Source organism: Camellia sinensis, chromosome 2 (assembly GCF_055761805.1).
Source record: "Camellia sinensis isolate YWXY chromosome 2, ASM5576180v1, whole genome shotgun sequence".
NCBI classification, from domain to species: Eukaryota; Viridiplantae; Streptophyta; class Magnoliopsida; order Ericales; family Theaceae; genus Camellia; species Camellia sinensis.
Genome location: NC_138962.1, coordinates 196,045,988 through 196,065,413, shown reverse-complemented (window position 1 = coordinate 196,065,413; position 19,426 = coordinate 196,045,988). Strand labels below are relative to the sequence as shown.

The 19,426-nt window shown below is 36.1% G+C and overlaps 1 protein-coding gene and 1 long non-coding RNA gene across 2 annotated transcripts in view; one reads left to right on the top strand and one right to left on the bottom strand.

The window, feature by feature from the left end:
- Window positions 1-19,426, top strand: part of LOC114304208 (uncharacterized) — a 67,101-nt gene that overhangs the window by 24,910 nt on the left and 22,765 nt on the right. The window contains exon 3 of the mRNA XM_082916524.1: window positions 5,831-5,945. Within this exon, the coding sequence (XP_082772650.1) occupies window positions 5,831-5,945 (115 nt within the window). The remainder of the gene's footprint in view (window positions 1-5,830; window positions 5,946-19,426) is intronic.
- LOC114299452 (uncharacterized) lies at window positions 10,102-11,203 on the bottom strand. Its single transcript, XR_014360549.1, has 3 exons — window positions 11,151-11,203; window positions 10,952-11,009; window positions 10,102-10,793 (listed from the first exon to the last, which is right to left on the bottom strand). It is a non-coding gene; the product is annotated as an uncharacterized LOC114299452 (long non-coding RNA).

Here is a 19,426-nt window from a genome sequence, read left to right as displayed (position 1 = left end):
ATAGACCTCCTCTCTCCTCTAGACCTCTCGACAGCCAAACCCACTACTCTTAGACACCCGAAACTACTTACCCACCCTCCTATACCCCTCGGCAGGACTGTATTAAACCTATTAGAGGCCTTGCTGCTGCCGACCAGGTCTCATCCTGGCCTAGAGTACTTCGACATCCTCTTTAGGGTGGTCTGAACCTTTTTTCTCTCTTTTCTAGGTTATTGTGCTAATACTTTAAGCACTTTTTTGGACCTTTTTTTGCCTATTCTTTTTGTGGGCTACCCAGGTTTATTCGGTAGCATTTAGCCGTTGAGTTTTTTCTAGCTTTTCTGGTTGTTTACTCGGATTATGTTGCTGTATTGTTATCTATTTCATCCCTCATCATCTCCCCATGGATAACTCATCTTATACCATTCCTATTGAAGTTTCTATTGCGGTCTTCACCAAACCTATGCCTATTCCAAGTACTGATTTTTTTCTTTCCCATCACACTCTTATTCATTGTGTTGAATGGGAAAAATTTTGCTGCCTGGAGCTGTTCCCTTAAACTCTATCTTGGGGTAAGGGAATGGCTCATTGGCTTTTATCTACAATTACCCCGCCAGTTGCGACAGACCCTATACATGCTCAGTGGGATATCGATAACTACACTATATTGGGATGGATGTTCAATTTCATGGAAGATCGGATTTATCATATGTTCCTTTATTGCAATATAGTTTTAAGTTTGTGGCAGGCATTGTCATAGATGTACGCTCATGATCACAATGATGCGCGTATCTTCGAGCTTTACCAAGATAGCCTGGGCCTCTCAGTCCTCTCTTAGCCTTTTTGTAGCTGAATTTTTGGATATCTTCAGGCTCGTTGGAAGGAACTTGCTCAATATAAGCCTTTAACTGACCTTCCACCAGAAGCTGCCTCCCTTGTATCCAAGAGGTTTGCCCGACAGCACACTTTTCAGTTTCTCATGGGTTTTCGAATTCAAATTCTAAACACATCACCCATGTCATCTCTTTATGAGGCTTTTGCCATTATTGACAGTGATGAGCATCGCCGGCAATTGGTTCAGCCTAATGTTCCTTCAGTCCCTCCAGTTTTAGCAGATCAGATGGCTCTTGCTGCGAGTTCTAGTTGTCAGAGTTCCACCGGTTCTGTTACTTGTCATCATTGTGGTGCTTCTAGATATGTCAAAGCCCATTGCTTCAAACTTTATCTTGAGTTGAGGCAACGCCCTTCCCGTCCTCGTGGTCTTGCTCTATGTGGTTTTGGCTCTGCTCGCACTACTGCGTTTGTGAAAGTTACTTCTGCTTCTGAGCCTCCTAATGTCCCTAATCTACAGCAGTTACAGACTCAGATTGGTCAGCTTAGGCTCAACTTGGGTCCCTCACCATTGGTTCTCTTGGTCCATCATCCTTTACTACCACCTTTGTTACAGGTACTTCTACTGCTTTCCATGTTTGGTCTGCTAGTCCTTCAAAGATTTTGGATTTTGGGGCTAATGATCATATGATTGGTGAGTTTTCTTTTCTTTCTTTTTCTGAACCCACCACTGTTGCCCAATCAGTGTCTTGCTGATGGTTCTTGCTCTTTTGTCCAACATAAGGGTGTTGTGTCTTTATCCCCTGATATCACTTTATCTTCTGTGTTGCATGTTCCCAAGTTTGCTTATAATCTCTTATCTGTTAGTCGTTTTGCCAAAAGCTTTAACTGCGCTGTCATCTTCTCACCTTCTTCGTGTCTTTTACAAGACCTGAATTCGAAGAGGATTTTTGGTTGGAGATATGAGTGCGACGGGCTATACTACTTTGGGGATCCATCAGACTAGCCTTCTTTGACTTTAGCCAGTTTTCAGGTATCCGTTTTGCCTCTTTCTATATCTTGTGTTTTTTTTGTTCAAACTTTAGTGCTATGACACACCCGTATGGATCATGTTAACTTTCAATATTTATGTCAACTTTTCCCTTTATTAAGTAAAGCTTGTAAGGATTCTAAATTTCATTGTGTTACTTGTGAATTGTCTAAACATATCTGTACTAGTTATATACCACATGACACGGGCCCCTAGTGATTTTGATCTTATGCATTTTAATGTTTGGGGTCTCTCTCCTGCTCTTGTTTTTTTGGGTCATCGTTATTATGCGACTTTTATTGATGATCATACTAGGTGCACTTGGGTCTATTTACTTCACCGCAAGTTTGATGTGTTTCCCATTTTTGTTCAGTTTTTGCAAATGGCTAAGACACAATTTCATATAGTTGTTAGGAACATCCGCTCTGATAATAGTGGGGAATACATGTCCAACGAGTTTCATTTCCACCTTAATCGAATGGTTATTCTTCAACAACTTACATGTCCTCGGACCCCTAAGCAAAATGGTGCGGCTGAACGTAAAAACCGTCATATCATGTCTATCGTACATTGTCTTCTTCGTGGTATGCGTGTGCCCAAGTCTCATTGGTACATAGCTATTCTTACTGCTGTCTATCTCATTAATAGAACTCCTAGTTGTGTGTTACATGGCCTTACCGTATTCCATATTCTTATGCCTAATACTACCCTTTTTCCTTTTTTACCTCGTGTTTTTGGGTGTACATGTTTTGTTCAGGACTGGTGTCTCACTTGCACTAAGTTATATGACTAGTCTGTTCGTTGTATTTTTTTTTTGGTATTCTTCCATGTCTAAAGGATATAGATGTTTTGATCCCGTGTCTCATCACTTTCACCACATTTTAGATGTTAAATTTTGTGAGAATCTTCCTTTTTTAGTCCTAACCCCCTGTTGCAGGTTTCCCCTTCAGATACACCGAGTGTCCGCCCCATTGCCATTTTAGACAAGATTGCGGATGAGGTTGCTCCCTTTCTCATCCTCCACCTTTGCCTCCTTCCCCCCTTCCCTTATTGCAGGTATACTCTCGATACCCTCATGCCTAGTCCCCTCCTGCCACCTCTTCGAATCTTGGGTCAGGTAATTCTTTCCCTTTACATACATCTCATTCCTTTCCTCTTCGTAATCCTTCTTGGGATCAACATCCCCTCGACCATCGGGTATCTGTGTAGATCATCATATTTCCCAGTATCTCTCCTATGACAAGGTTTCAGACTCATATCATTCTTTCCTTGATAAGCTTGAGTCCAAGTCTATTCCTCGGTCTGTGTCAGAGGCCCTTCAGAATCCAAAATGGGTGGCGGCCATACAAACTGAAATGACAGCTTTAGAACTGAATCATACTTGGGATTTGGTTCCTTTACCTTCTAGCGAGAGTACCGTGGGTTGCAAATGGGTCTTTGCTATTAAGTATTTGCTATAAAGTACCTACCTGATGGCTTCGTTAATCGTTATAAGGCCCGCTTAGTAGCTAAGGGCTTCACTTAAGTTCCTGGCAAGGATTTTGGTGCTACCTTTGTCCCAGTTGCCAAGCTTACATCCAAGCTTTTAAAAAGCGGTTTCAACCGTTACGTAATGCCGTTACGTAACGATTGTGGTGGTTACCCCCACCCGTTACGGTCATTTTTGCAGTGTGATTGAGATTCACAGGTGTGTCGGTCGTAGCGGCCGTAACAGCCTGTTACGCACTGTTACGTAACAGTACCGAATCGCTTCTTTCGAAAAAACACAAAAAAAAAAAAAACTGAAAATGGGAGAAGAGGGATAGCGAGAAGAGAGAAGAAGATAAAGAGAGAAGATGGAGGTGCAAGAGATAGAGAGAAGAGGAAAGATGAAGAACATGTTATTGATTTGTTGAAACTGTAAGACCTACGCTATTCTATTCAGCTGCTATTACTCAACCATTTTGTTTGTACGTGTCTATCCATATATTGTTTGAAAATAATAATAATAATAAGTGTGGTCATTTTCTATTTGGTTTGGTTAAAATATATATGTATATATATACTCTTATTTATTCTCTTACTTTTGTCATTGTTTATCTTATATATAATAGTTAGTGATTGATTTTTTATATTATATAAAGTCATTAATTATAAAAATAAAATGTAAAAAACTCAGTTTATAGTGATTTAAAAATATGAAATATATTGGATCATACTTAAAAATTTACAAAAATTGATTAATATTTGTTTTAAACCCAATAAATATGATCATGAAAAAAAATAAGTGTATCAGTAAGTTTTTTTCAAATTGTGCAAAAAATAAAAAAATTCACGGTTTCGGTTACCGCAATCGTTACGCTACGACCTTTATACCTCGCAACCGCAACTACGCCACCGCTACCGTTACGACAATCACAACCGCTTTTTAGAACCTTGCTTACATCTGTTCGTCTACTCATCTCCCTTGCAGCATCCCATTCTTGGCCCCTTTATCAGCTTGATGTCAAGAATGCCTTTCTACATGAGGATCTTCTTGAGACGATTTATATGGCCCGTCTTCCTGGTTTTCAAGCTAAGGGGGAGTATTCGGGGAAAGTATGTCAATTGTGCAAGTCTTTGTATGGCTTGATGCAGTCTCTACGAGCTCGGTTTGGTCGTTTCAGCTTAGTCATCATCTCTATGGGCTTTGTTCAGTGCCATTCAGATCATATGTGCTTCATCCGTCATAATTTTGCAGCTCAGTGTATAGTTTTGTTGGTTTATGTGGATGATATCATTCTTATTGGTAATGACTCTTTAGGCATTGATCAAGTAAAACGGGATTTGGGGGACACCTTTGATATTAAGGATTTGGGGAATCTCAAGTATTTTCTAGGGATTGAGGTGGCTCGCTCACAGCAGGGGATTTCCTTATCTCAAAGGAAGTACACTCTTGACTTACTTAAGGATACTGGTATGTTGGGGTGTAAGCCTGCTTCTACTCCTATGGATCCCAATGTCAAGCTCACATCAGAGTCTGGCGAATTACTAGAGAACCCAGGCATGTATCGGCGTCTTGTTGGGCGTCTCATCTACCTGACCATTACTAGACCTGACTTGACATTTGCAGTTAGTGTGGTTAGCCAATTCATGCATGCACCTCGTACAAAATATCTTGATGTTGTTCATCACATCTATTTGAAGACCTCTCCTGGCTTGGGATTGTTGTTCACAATTGATCCTTAATTTGGACTCTTCTATTTTACTGATGCTAACTATGCAAGATCTAGACTGGATAGGCTTTCTACTTCTGGCTTATGTACTTTCTATGGTGATCATCTTATATCATGAAAAAGTAAGAAGCAAGCAAATTATTTCTAAGTCTTCTGCAAAAGTTGAGTATAGGGCTACGACAAAAGGCACTTGTGAGATTCTATGGCTACGTTCTATTTTGGCAGAGTTGGGATATGAGGAGACTGCTCCTGCGCCTTTGTTTTGTCACAATAAGTCTGCTATTATGCTGTCTTCTGATTCCGTCCTGCATGAGCATACTAAGTATATAGAGGTTGATATACATTTTATTCGAGAGAAGGCTCGGATTGATATTGTGAGACCATCATTTGTCTCTTCTTTTGAGCAGTTAGCAAATATGTTCACTAAGTTTGTAGACCCAACATTACTTCAATCGCCCAACATTACTTCAATCGTCTATCGGCAAGCTATGTTTATTGAATATCTTCACACTAGCTTGAAGGGGAGTGTTGGAATTAGGAAATATTGATTATAATTATGGTAGTGTTAGAATTAGGAAATAGTGATATTATAATTATGGTAGTGTGTATAAAATCTGTGATTATGTCAATCATAGATTTAATGCTTTTTTAATCTTCGTTTCGTATTTTGTTCGTTTCCTATTTTGTAATATTGCTTCATTATAAATGCAAGGCTCCACCTCATTCATAGGTAAGCCAAAACGATTATTTTCATCCTTTTAACTTAATTATATTTGGTTTTGTATCTTTAAAACAGCCATGGAAGCTTCAACTTCTTCTGAGGTTGACTTTCAGATTCCAGCCAATTCTCGCATACCACTTTCTGTTCCATCTGGGGATGAAGTCGAATTAGCCATCTCAAGGTTTACAAGGTAAGTTAGTAGAAAAATATTGGGTTAGGAACTATTCTTATGTGGGTTTTATTTATTTATTTATTTGTGGTTTTTTTTTTTTTTTTGATAAATAAATTTATTTGTGTAGTTTTATGTTTACAACTTATCCATGAAAGGCAAAAGAATATTCATCAATGTTCTTTCTCTACTTATTAATCCACATGTGTCGTGCTAAGTCACTGTTGGAAAAATGACTTTTAGCGGCGTTTTATATATGTATGAAAAACGCCGCTAATTCCTTTAGTGACGCTTACCACCAAACGTCGAGGACGCGGCCGTCGCTATAAGTTTATGACGCTTTAAAAACGTCGAGGACGCGGCCGTCGCTATAAGTTTATGACGTTTTTTTTAAAAACGTCGCAGCCAACGGTAACATGACGTCACACAGGCATTCAGCGACGCTTTAAAAACGTCGTAAAAGCTTTTTTATTATTTTAAAAATATAACTATAGTGATGTTTGGAAAAACGCCGCAATAGATTTTTTTTCCTTTTTTTTTTTTAAACTACTAATTTTGTAAGATTTAACTTTAAAAATATACCTGTAAAATAACAATAATGAATAAAACTTTGTACAGACATATTTCTGTGAGATAATTATTCCCTCACATCTATAATAGTACCCAATACAACATCCTTCAAGAAAAAAATCCAATAAGTTTAAATCCATGCAGTAGCTGATCCATTCCTAAATAAATTAACACTCACTCTACCGTAGTTTTAAGTGTTGATTCTTGATGAATCCATGCCATTTGGAAAAGTACGAAAGAAACAGTGGTGAGGACAGTCCATGATATTGATTACCAAAAAATTATAAAGAAGATAAACATGGACATTACATTGCACATGCTCACAAAATATACAATGGTGACACAATATTTAAAATTTTAAATAAAAAAAAACCCCATTTTTTTTTTTATTCTATTTTGTGTTTTGGGGGTTCATGGCTCTTTGACTGCTGTGAAGTTCCAGCATCTCATGGTTTGGGTCAACAGAGACAGCAACTCGATAGTCTCGCAAGGCACCCATAACATCACCGATATGCTCGTGAAATGCTACCCTCAAGTGTAGCAGGTTGAGGTCCGCTTTGAATAACACAGAGCACGACATCTCAACCTTTGGATATCAACAGGTAGATCATTATTTGCAAGTCTGGAATCTAATTACCTTAACAGCTGATAGCATTAAAGAACCTTTTGCAAGCTCAGCTGCTATACATGAAGCCAAAGTGCAGCCAGTTCCATGAGTATTCCGAGTTCTTATGCGTGGTGAACGTAGCTCATAGAAATTATCTCCTAGAAGATCAAATCAAGAAATCAAATTAGCAAAAGACACCGCCTAGAGATACACACAGTTACAACTCAAAAACCCCAATGAATACATTAAGCATAACATCAAAGAAAATATCAACAGCATCCAATGAAGAAGCGAGGTCACCTCCTTTGACTAGTACATTTCTGAAAACAAAAACAAAGCTGTTACGAATTATAATTCTTTTTCTTGTATAGTCTTTGTAAAACAAATCTGCTCTAAGAAATAAAAGAGCAAGCCCATATGTACACATTGACATATTTTCTTTGATAAGTACATTTCAGTAAATTCAACGCTAAAGTGACAAGTACATTTCAGTAAATTCAACGCTAAAGTGACTTGGTGCCAAACAACAAGGTGTCGAAATATAATTTTTCCTACTTTTGGAGGGATTGTGGAAAAGTTTGGCAGCTTCTGATAAGCCTAACTCAAAAAGAATAAAAACTCAAATGCAAAGCACTAACCGTGGACCCATGTCATGGATAGATTTTGCAGCAGAACGCATGTCGTCGACTGTTTCCAATTGAACACCACCAAGTAAAGCAGATGCTTCTTTTAAATTTGGAGTTACAATGTCAGCCATGGGAAAAAGATACTCCCTGCAATCAGAAAGCAAAACAAACAAACAAAAACAAAAATCAGATAGATTTCCCACAAGAGTACCATGGTCTTTCCGAAGATTTTCCACCACATCATTGTATTAATAAGAGAAAATGAAAATGTACCTAATTTATTATTAGATATGAAAAACCCTTTTTCCATTACCAACACCCACTCAGTCCTCCCCATTATCTTTACCAAACAGTTTAAAATTGAACTATGGCTTCAAGCTGCAGAAGGCTATATAAAGAAAAGCTTCTTCCCTAAATCCTTGAGGCCGACTGTCAACCTTATTTGTCCTAAGAATGACCTTCTCAACAAATGTTTTTCAATACAAAACCATACCCAGTATAAAAAGGATTATTGTCCCAAATAGTCAAATGATGCAAGAAGAACCACTTCCCACACTCACAATCCTAACAGCAGCTTCAACCACTCGGAGGGCTAACATGGGACTCCACACTCATAATCCCTACAGCTCTAGCAATGATGAAACTTGAAAGGGTGGAAAAAATTGCCTCTTAAAAATCATTAATGTACATGGACAACTATTTTTCCATCAACCTTGACATAGTTTAAAGTGCATCCAATCAACATAATTCTATTCTTGCTTCCCTGAATATGGTAACTACTTTCTGATCATCAAATTGGATATAAAGAAAAAGGCATACACAAGGAATCGGTTAGCGAGTCACATAGAAGTAAGCAAAACAAGTTGATGGAACTACAAAATTTAAGCATGCAAATAACCATAAATGTACTTGAATATACAAGCATACCGAAATCCAGTAATGAATTAAAGAAAAAATGGGACTGCCAATGATTAACAGTATACAGCTGATGAAGGAACAGAAAGCAAACAAATCAAGATTAGTGAGTTAACTTCCTATCACTTTATATCCATTAAATGCACAATGTACAAAAAGTACGCAGACAATTGAAGTCAACAGCACTTCATTTAGAACATCACTAGAAAAAGCAACCCCAGACTTACAGCTCTATTCTGAGCAGCAATTCCACTGATGAGAACATTTGTTTGAACTCCATCGATTTTGCAATAGGCCTAACAACACAGAACAATGCATAATATTTGTATCATAATAGAACAAGGAGATGCAACAGAAATACAGGGAAAAAATTATAACGCACCTCAGTGCCGCAACAAGCCCTGCAAGAACCACAGCTGCTGTCCCCTGCAAAAGTGGGGAAAAAAAAAGTTAAGACAAGAACATGGGATTCCTCAAGGTTATTTGAATGACGACCATATTATCACATACCTGTATATCATCATCGAAGACAAGATGAGTAGTACTATATTTCGCTAGCAGCTCAAAAGCATTGTGGTTTGCAAAATCTTCAAACTGTAAAGCATTGGTAGCAAATCAAACCAACATTAGAACTGCAAGAACAAGATCAGGCCCTGAAAATTATGGATGCAGAAAACAACCTGCCATCATTTGTCAGTACTAGTGTTAAATCCCAACAAATATTGCTTGTCATTTGGCTAAAATTCTTCTGTTTTAATTTTATTCTTTGCCTGAAATTCTTAACGACATAATTGAGCAATCTTACTCTGGCATTCTTGTAGATCCCCATAGGTTTGTACTTGGTCTTCAGATAACATGAAAGAAGAGCAGTGTGCCAATCATTGGCAATGAAGACAACATCCTCCCCTGCATTTGTACGAGACAGATATGTTACACCATTTATAATAGAATGCAAAATAAATAGACACCCGATTTTACAGCCCCTCCTTTATTACTAGCAGGCTGAGAAAACATATAAACCCAACAATAGAACAAAAAGATGCAAAAAAATGTTATCTAACACAATATGCATAAAACAGGACATGCTAAGAAAAAAATTATAAGAAAATACTCACAACAGCCTGAACAGGTTTCTTCCCACTAAGCATGCTTACTGCTGATTTTTTGACAAATGATCCTTCATAAGCCTGCAAAAAGATTAACGTGTACATCATATTGAGAAGCTAGATAAACATGTCGAAATGACTCCTTGGAGGCCTAAATTCATAAGATTTAAATTTCACATGCATTTATTCAAATATTAAATTGATTACTATGCCACGCTTCATTTTACCATCATGAAAATAGAATTGATGATACTACATGATGAAGATTTATATTCCATGAGATGAATCAAAAACCAAGGCATAGATCAAGGAAATGACACGAAGCACGAACTTTAAGGGTCTAGCAACTGAATATTGAGCCTAAGGCTTGCAACACCATGAGACATAAAATTTGCATTGAGCTTTGATTTTGTCTTCTCTCATATATAGCACTAATAGCACATTATATTTCTTTTCCCAAAAAAGAGACAAATTTTACTATGAAAACCGAAGGAATCTACCTTGACCATGGATAATAGTTCAGTTCAAGGCAACTCTAGCATCATGGTTAATAAATCAGGATATGAGAATGGTGAGAGAGTCTAGTAGATTGAATCGTATCGGATCAAGAATCATAAGATTATACTTTTATAACAATGAAAAAAGGTAAAAATACCAACAAGGATGATGCATAATAAAGATGAGGTGAAAAATCACCAACCCAAAGATCCTAACTGCAATCCTACAAGATCCTACTTACAATCCAACTATAATATACCAATTTTAAAAGGCAAGAATAAACTCACCGCTGCAGAAGAAATGCTTCCACTAGAAGTTTGAACTGTAACTGGCATATCATGATTATTATCAGCAAAGAGAAAACCTCAAAGAATGTATCATTTTTTCAGGAGAAAAATTGTAACAAATTTAAAACAATAAAAAAATTCAAACCTGAGGTTAAACCAACTGAACCAGCTCCAGAACCCCCAATCATTTCTGAAAGCTTCTTTTTTCTAACGTCATCCAGTTTCTCCAACGATTTTTCTGAAGGCCTCATGCCAACCAACTAGAATAGAAAGAAAAATGAAGAAACAATAATTAGTGCAACAGAAGTAACTAGCAAATCTTGGTCTATTTCTTTCACAAGTTTGGGGAAAAAATAAGAATCAAGTTTTACTAGGAAGACATGATATAGTTGAGTAGCAATATGATTGAAAGGAATACCTTAGCCACTGCTGCCAAAGGCTGCATCCCTCACTTCTGGAGTCCCATCATTGAGGCACTAAAAGAATTTGATTTAACATAAAATTTAAACAATATCAGCATTATATATGTACACACACACACACACACACAAAAATAATAATAATAATAATAATAATAATAAGTATACAAATTCCAGATGATATATGTACACACACACCTGGGACTCCTCTAAACTGCCTGAGCCCAGCACAAAATGAAACAGCCTGCGCAAAAAGATAAGCTTAAAAAGTAAATACAAAAGAATAAAAAAACAAATCAACTAGAATAAGTTGACACTTATTATTATTATTACTTTTTTATGACAGTCCATCACTTTTCAATTTTCTTTCAGAAGTCTAGTTACCTGGAAAATTTGATACAAAACCACCTCTGTCCTCGATATATGTCCTTTCCTTTCTAGGCTCATGATCAACTGACAATTGTTTGGCCACACCATTCTTGCAGACGACAGCCCTTGAATCTCCAACATTAGCTACCACCAGCTTCTGAAAATCAATTAAGATTGCTGTAACTGCAGTTGTTACCCAACTCTAATGATTTGTCCAAAATAGAAGTATCAGTTGTGATCCAATAGAATAGAAGGACTCCACTGAAGTAAAGCTAATACCAAATTAAATTCATAGATTTTTTTTTTAATTTTTATACTTCATTTTCAACATCCAACATAGGGAAAATGAAAAGAAAATCACACAAAATTGAAAAAATTATAAAATTAACCAGTGGATTGACGTTAATGGTACCTTGCGATTAGCTTGCTGAAGCTGAGGCAGATGCAGAGGCAAGAGAGAGCGTCGTTGAAGCCATCTGAATCAGAAAAGACAATGAAACGATGAGATCAATTTGAAACACTTAAAATTAGTAAAAAAAAATCAAGTAGTGATATTCGAGAGAAGTAGAACTTTGTTGAGTCTAAATTCAAATCGGTAATCGATGTAAAAAAACAAGAGTAAGAACACAAAAACAAACCTCAGAAAAGTAATGAAGTTGTGTTCAGATCTAGAAACAAAACAACCAAAAATAGAAAACCAACCTTGCCTTTCAAATAAAATTGATAATTCAAACAAAAACGAGAACAAATCATTGTTTTCTTCGTAGATCTATAGATACACATACTTATGAGGCAGAGAGAGTGAGAGATGCACCACATCTACCAAAAAAAATTGAAGGAAATGATAGATCTGTTGTGAACGAAGCTTCAGATCTCAAATCGGCCAAAAAAAAATATATATGAAGAAGATGAAGAATCAAACCCATAGACTTCATGATCTGTGTGTGTGTGTGTGTGTGAAAAATGATAGATCTACATTACTTTCTCTTTACTTTGTCTTCTTTTTTCTTTCTAATTTAAATTTTGGGCTGGTTGTAAAGAAGGGGTATAATCCCACCGACGAACACCTCATTCTCCATGTCTTTCTCTTGCATTTTTTATTCTTTCCCTCCAACAACAACAACAACACCACCACCACCACCACTATGTATATATATATGAGAGAATTGCCTGCTCACTGTCGATCTCTAGGACAGTTTGTCAATTTCTTCAACCGTCTCAGTATATGTTGAAGTTATTAGAGAAAAACAATAGAAACCCAAGTGATAAAAACTACAAATGAGCTTGAATCATTGCCAATCTTTTTTGTTGAGAGGCATTGTAATTAATTTACTAAATTTGTTTCTTTGAACATCAATTATGGTTTCATTTCAGCGGTCAAGGGAGAGGGAGAGGATGAGGATGGCATTTGCATTCCTGTGGCATTGCCTGTGCTCCCATGTCCAGACCGCACCAGTAACTATGGGGTAAAGGAGATTCGGAAACAATTAACAAAAGTGTTCATTTATTAACTTTATTAAAAATGAATAGTAATGAAAGCACTTTTTCTTTTTTCTTTTTTTTTCAAAGAAGACATTGAATTGATGAGAATTTTGAGGAAGATAACACAACTCTTATTACTATTAATCATTTTTGGCACCAACACTTATTTGTATCCTTATGAATAAAGGCGGCTATGGTAATCTCTTCACAAAGAGATTACAATTTATATTTTTCTATCAGACACGTAAAGAAGCAAAGCAGAGGATACACAAATTGTTCAAATATCAATATCTATTACTGTCTGTAAAAAAAATTATGCAAGAAATTGAATTAAGCTAGATTTTTTCTCAATATGATGAATACAAAATCACAATCCATTCCAAGATATAATGAACTGTTCTATATTTTAGAATTCAAAATAATAATAATAATAATGTAACCAGATATTCTACCTAAATATCTAAGCTACACTGATTGATCAATCCAAACTGATGCTAATTTAAGGTAATAAAAAAACAGAGATTAAAATTCAACATGCTAGGAAAATTCAACATGCTAATTTAGGGGAAAAAAACAAGCGAATCTGAAGCGATGGTGCTCACCTTGGTAGATGATGGTGCTCACTTTCCTCGCTGAACGAATCTGAGATTGAATCACCGAGCTTTGAAATCGAGAGAGAACTTCGAAATCGCCGAACGAATCTGAGATTGAATCACCGAGCTGAAGAAGGTTGAACTTCGAAATCACGTTCAATCGATCAATAGATCTTCAATCGATCGATCTGATCTAGATAAAACCTAGCAAACCTGAATCGAATGATTCCATCAGTAAGTATCATCTTCAATCGAACGTGACTGTGAGAAGATAGAGATAAGACTGATCAACACTTACCATGAAGAAAGACCTGCGAACTCGAACATGAACTAGAGATAGAGATAAGACTGATCTACGAATCGATGATCTATGAATACTTCAATCGAATAAACGAAGAGGTGAATCGAATACTTGAAGAGAAGGGTTGCAGATTAATCGATTACTAAATGAAGGGGTTTGAATCGAGAGAAACGAAAGGGTTTGAAGCAAGAGAGAGTGAAATCACGGGTGTAGTGAATCTTCTTTGATTTAAGCTTCGATGGATCTGAATCAGGTTTTGTTCAGATCGGGGCTTCGATCTGAATCTTTTTTTATTTAAGCTTCGATGGAGCTTCGATGGAGAGGGTTGAGAGAGAGAGATCTGTGCGCATGTATTAAGGGTTGAGAGATCTGTGCGTATGTAGGCTCTGATTCAAAATAAGGTTTTCACAGAAAGGGGCGCATGTGGGTCACCACATTCGGAGGCGTTTTTAAACGCCTCCTATTATAAAACGGTGTCGTTTTGTTTAATAGAATATGCAGCGTTTATAAAACGCCGTTAAATACTAATAACAGTGACGTTTACAGAAACGTCGTTAAAAAAATGCCACCAAATCCCCCTTTTCCTGTAGTGAGTGTTTCATTTTTATCCCATGTTTGGATAAAGAGGGTTGTGTAGCTTGAAAATCCCTGTTTATCCCTCACTGGCATGAAGCTTAATATGAATATGCGAATAAGTGCTAGAGCATTCCCTATAAGTAGGGCTACAAATGAAGCAAATAGTTCATGAATAGCTCGAGCTTGGGTCATTTAAAGCCCTTTTGAATATGGCTCGATTGCTAAATGAATGAGTTCAAACAAAATTTTTCAGTTCATTTATTAACCAAGTTGAGCTCAAGTAGACCAAAGGTTGCCTCGTGTAGGCTCATTAACACAAATGTTTTATAAATTAATATTCATTTTTAATAACATATTTTCATTAATTTAATTTATTTTGGTATTTATGTTTGGATTTTTTGCAAATTTAAATATTTGATAAATAAAACTAATCGCAATATAAGCATTACTTACATTTTGCACATATTCTTCTCTTATTCTCTAAATTTGCATGTTAATTTAAGTTTTAATTTTCTTTCAAAGCTCAAGCTTCACCTCAGCTCTTTCAAGTAATCGAGTTAACTCAAGTCGAGCTTGAGTTTAGCAAATATTAGATGAGTTAAGCTCGAGTTCGATTTTTTAAGCTCCACTGAAGCTAGGCTTGAACTCGAGATCAACAAATTTTCAACAAGCCAAGCTCCAACATTCCAAAGCTTAGCTCGATCCATTTGTAGCCCTATTTGTAAGGACTTTAAGCGTTTCAAAAAATGGACAAGGGGCACCGCGTCAGCACTTGAGTCCAATAACAAGAAGGCAAAGGTCTTAGTATTTTACTAAACTAGCATGGTTCAAGAAATTAGTCTAGGATTGTAGGTATAGATTAGCAATGTCAAATATACAAACACTAATAGGTAAAACTATGAAATTAGTAAATATTATGATTAGAAGAAAAGAATATAGGATGTTTACAAGAAACTAAATTGTAAGAATGTAATAATGATGTAGAAGAAAAAGTTAATGAAATTTGTGTATAAAATTTACCATGCTACTGGAAAAGATAGACATAGAAATGTAGTAATAATTGTAATGAAGCATCTTAAAGATAGGTAGAAAAAATATCGTTTTATAGAATGTATAAAATTGAAAAACAGATGGTGAAATCTAAAAAGTGAGGAATTAGAAGTATTTCAGGATAAAATGTTTAAAGAAGCAACGTGAAGTTTTGAAGGTGATATACTTAAATTTTGCTTAGTCCTTGACCCAAAATGCCACTCTCATTGTAACAGGCTCTGGAATAAGATTCCAATTTGGTTGTGTATCCTTGAAGACAAGCTTGTTCCTAACATTCTGAATTGTCCACAAAATTGCAAATGGAATCACTTCCCATGTAGCACTAACCTTTCTAACACTATCCTTGAAGACAAGCTTGTTCCTAACGTTCTGAATTATCCAAAGAACACTCAATATTTGACACAAAGAAATTAAAAAAAGTAGGGCACCTACCTTTGATGCAGGATCATTAAACTTTCAACACCAAAATAGGGTTACATAAAATGAGAAGGTAGGCTGAATGTTTATGGGAGGTTTAGGACTGAATGGGACTAGGTTTTGGTGTTCTAAGGTAGAGTTTGGGGAGCTTAAATTTCAGTTTAGAGATAGGACAAGTTAGCTGGATTTTAGGCAGAGAAATATAGTAGAAAAAAATGGTAAGAAAAACAAAGAAAACTAGGCAATCACGCCTAAGTTCTTTGGCAATCACACCCAAGGGTTAGGGTTTCATCACACAAATCCAAAGAGAGATGTATCACACATCTTTACATATAGCAAAGCTTTCTTATTTCAATAATGTTGTCCTCAATACATTGTGAGCTTACATATTTATAGGCGTCTCAATACAATATAAGACTAATACAAAATTCAAAGTAAAAGATACACATTAATGAGATTTTCAAAGTGAAGATATGCTTGGACTTTATTGGTGGCTGGTGGCTAAACTTTCAACATTAACATGTTGAAAATTGGACTTTATTGATGGCTGGTGGTTAAATTCTTAACACTAACATGCTGAAAATTGGCTATGTTTTAGACATCTTTATTAAGCTAATTCTAGGGTAGAATCTTGCCAAATAATAATATTAGCTTTTGAATTTGGTTTCCCTCTCCTTTTGTAATATATATATATATATATATTCATATTTTCTAGCCATCTTTTTTGTATCATTCTCCCTTGGTTGGAAAAAACTCATCCTCGAGTTTTAAAGTGTTGGAGTATTAGAATCCACAAGTTTTAAGATTGCATCCACGACTTTATGTTAAAACCCTTAAGTTGCCACCATTTTTTCTTTGTTGGAGATAGGAATAAAAATGTTGAGAAATTGATCTTGTCCTTCATGATACTAAATATGTATGGAATGACAAATTCAATAGAAGGAGTTGAAACATTCTTGAACTGATCCAAATCTGGGGCTTTAAGATTCATTTTATGTGCATTATGTTCCCATTTGGCTCCACATGGCAGTGTTTGTAATCAATATTTTCACCCAAATCATTAATTGTGGATCCCAAACTTTCATTCTCCTTTTCAACCAATGTTTCATCATGCAATTCAACATTACCATGTCTTTGGAAAATTTCAGAACCTGTCGTAGAGAATATAGGTAGCAAATTGTTGACCTATAAAGCCATATTAGGATCAATATCAGCAGCTGGTTACTGTAATTCTTTAGTCCCTATAGCTTGTGTGGCCTCTAAGTCTTCTATTTGGACAACAGACATAACTATAGGATGTAAGAACAACTCTCCTGACTCTAAATTAGACTCAACCGGTAGCTTTTTCTTATTTGAAAACAAATCAACTTGCTTCTCCGACTCTGCAATCACGGCTACTGCAATACATGAAATATTGGATTCATTGCTTTGTTCTTGAGCCTCTTCAACAACAATTACAGGAGATTGATAGATTTCTTCTAAATCGTTAATAACTTCTGTTTCATTCTTTGAAATCTGGCCATCTTTCATCTCGTGCAGTTTTGATTGTTCTCCTTGTCTTGCAACTTTAACTGTGTAGGGTTATGATCCCTAACAACATTTGGCTTTGGCACATCTTGTTGTGAATTTCAGCACCTTTTTGTAGCACTTGAACCCTTTGTTTTGAAGTTTTTGTTCGCTGGTCTTGTTGGACAGCCTTTGTATTTTGCATATGCTTCAAAACAGTACATACCTCCATAATTTTTACGAATGACTCTAATTGCATGCAAGTTTCAATAGCATCTTCGAGATTTTCCAAATATACATGAGACATTTCTTCTTTAACTCTAGATCTCAACCCACTTTTGAAACAAGCAATAGTCATCCGTTCACTTTCTACCATTCCAAATTTGATAAATAGTTCCTTGTATTTTTTTGCATAATTGATCACACGGATAGCACTTTGCTTAAGTGCATACTATTGATCAAGAAAATCATTCTGTAGATTCCTTAGTCAAATTCCTTCTCTAAGAAGCGCTTTACCCTCTTCCCATGTCAATCTACTTGGGTAGGATCTCCCATAATGTGAAAACATCATAGAATTTTCCGTCCCATAAAAATCTGAAACTTCTTTGTCATGGGGAATGCCATATTGTGGCACATAGGATCTTCCACTTTGTAAGAACATAGTGGCGAAACCATAGGCTCTGATACCAAACTGATGTAGGATCTTTAAACTTCAGCACCAAAATATGGTTAAATAAAGAGAGAAAATAGGCTAAATGATATGGGGGGTTTGGGGACAGATTGTGGCTAGGGTCTGGTATTCTAAAGCAAGGTTTAAGAAGTTCAAAATTGAGTTTTGAGACATAATCAATAGGCTAGATTTAATGTATAAAAAAAACAAAAACAAAAACAAAAAAAAATGCAGCCGAGGTAATGAAATAAAGCATGTAAAGAAAGCAAAGAAAACTAGGCAATATCACCTAGGTTCAAGGGCAATCACACCCAAGAAGAGATGTATCACACATCCAAATATATAGCAAAGCTTTCTTATTTCATTCATGTTGTCCTCAATACATTATGAGCTTACATATTTATAGGCATCTCAATACAATAGAAGACAAATACAAAATTCAAAGTAAAAGATACACGTTAATGAGATTTTCAAACTATAGATATGCTTGGACTTTATTGGTAGCTGGTGGCTAAACTTTCAACATTAACATGCTAAAAATTGGACTTTATTGGTGGCTGGTGGCTAAATTTTCAACACTAACATGCTGAAAATTGGTGGTGTTTGAGACATCATTATTAGGCTAATTCTAGGGTAGAATCTTGCCAAATAATAATGTTAGCTTTTGAATTTGGTTTTCCTATCCTTTTGTATTATATATATATACATATATTCTAGCCATCTTTTCCGCATCAACCTTCCATTGCAATGATTTCTTTCCTGATCCTGGATGAATTGTATGAAGATGTGTTATAAGGAAGCCAGGAATTATTCAACTTGCCTGATTTGCTGCAGATAATTCTCCTCCAAAGAGCATTCCTTTGTGTGCCAAATTTCCTCCACCATATCATCAAAAGACATTCAATTCATTTTCCTAATTTTTCTAGTTCCCAATCCTCCAACCTCTTTATTTTTTGTAACACTTTCCCATTTGTGGTATACAAATGCGATCATCATAGCATTATTGCGCCTTTTTAGTGCAAAGTGTTACAATGTAGCAAAGGGAGAGAAACAAAGTATTACAATATACCAAAGAGAGTAAAATACAAGAGTTATGGAGAGAATAGAACATCAGTACATGATCTCGGCTTTCTTCTAGTTGTACTCTAGTGCTTTATGATTTAGACTTGTTATCTTCTTCAATAGTTCACGTATTTTACATATATATATATACAACTTTCTATACATTCATTCAGAGAGTACAACAAATGTTTCGGAGTGTGGTTTTGTTCTGCACTAGTTGATTTGGGTTCCCTTGCCTAGTTCGGATATGAATGCATCTGATCTTAATCCTATCTTTCGTATGACACCTCGTGCAGTTCTTTGCAATCCGACACTGGATCAGAAGTCGGTTCACTTCCATTGATTTCAAGCATTGATGGTCTAGGAAAGCTGCAATCTGTTGAAGGAATGACTATTCAAAACGCTTTTGAATTGATGGACAGAGCCAAACCGATTCAGGTGCCTTATT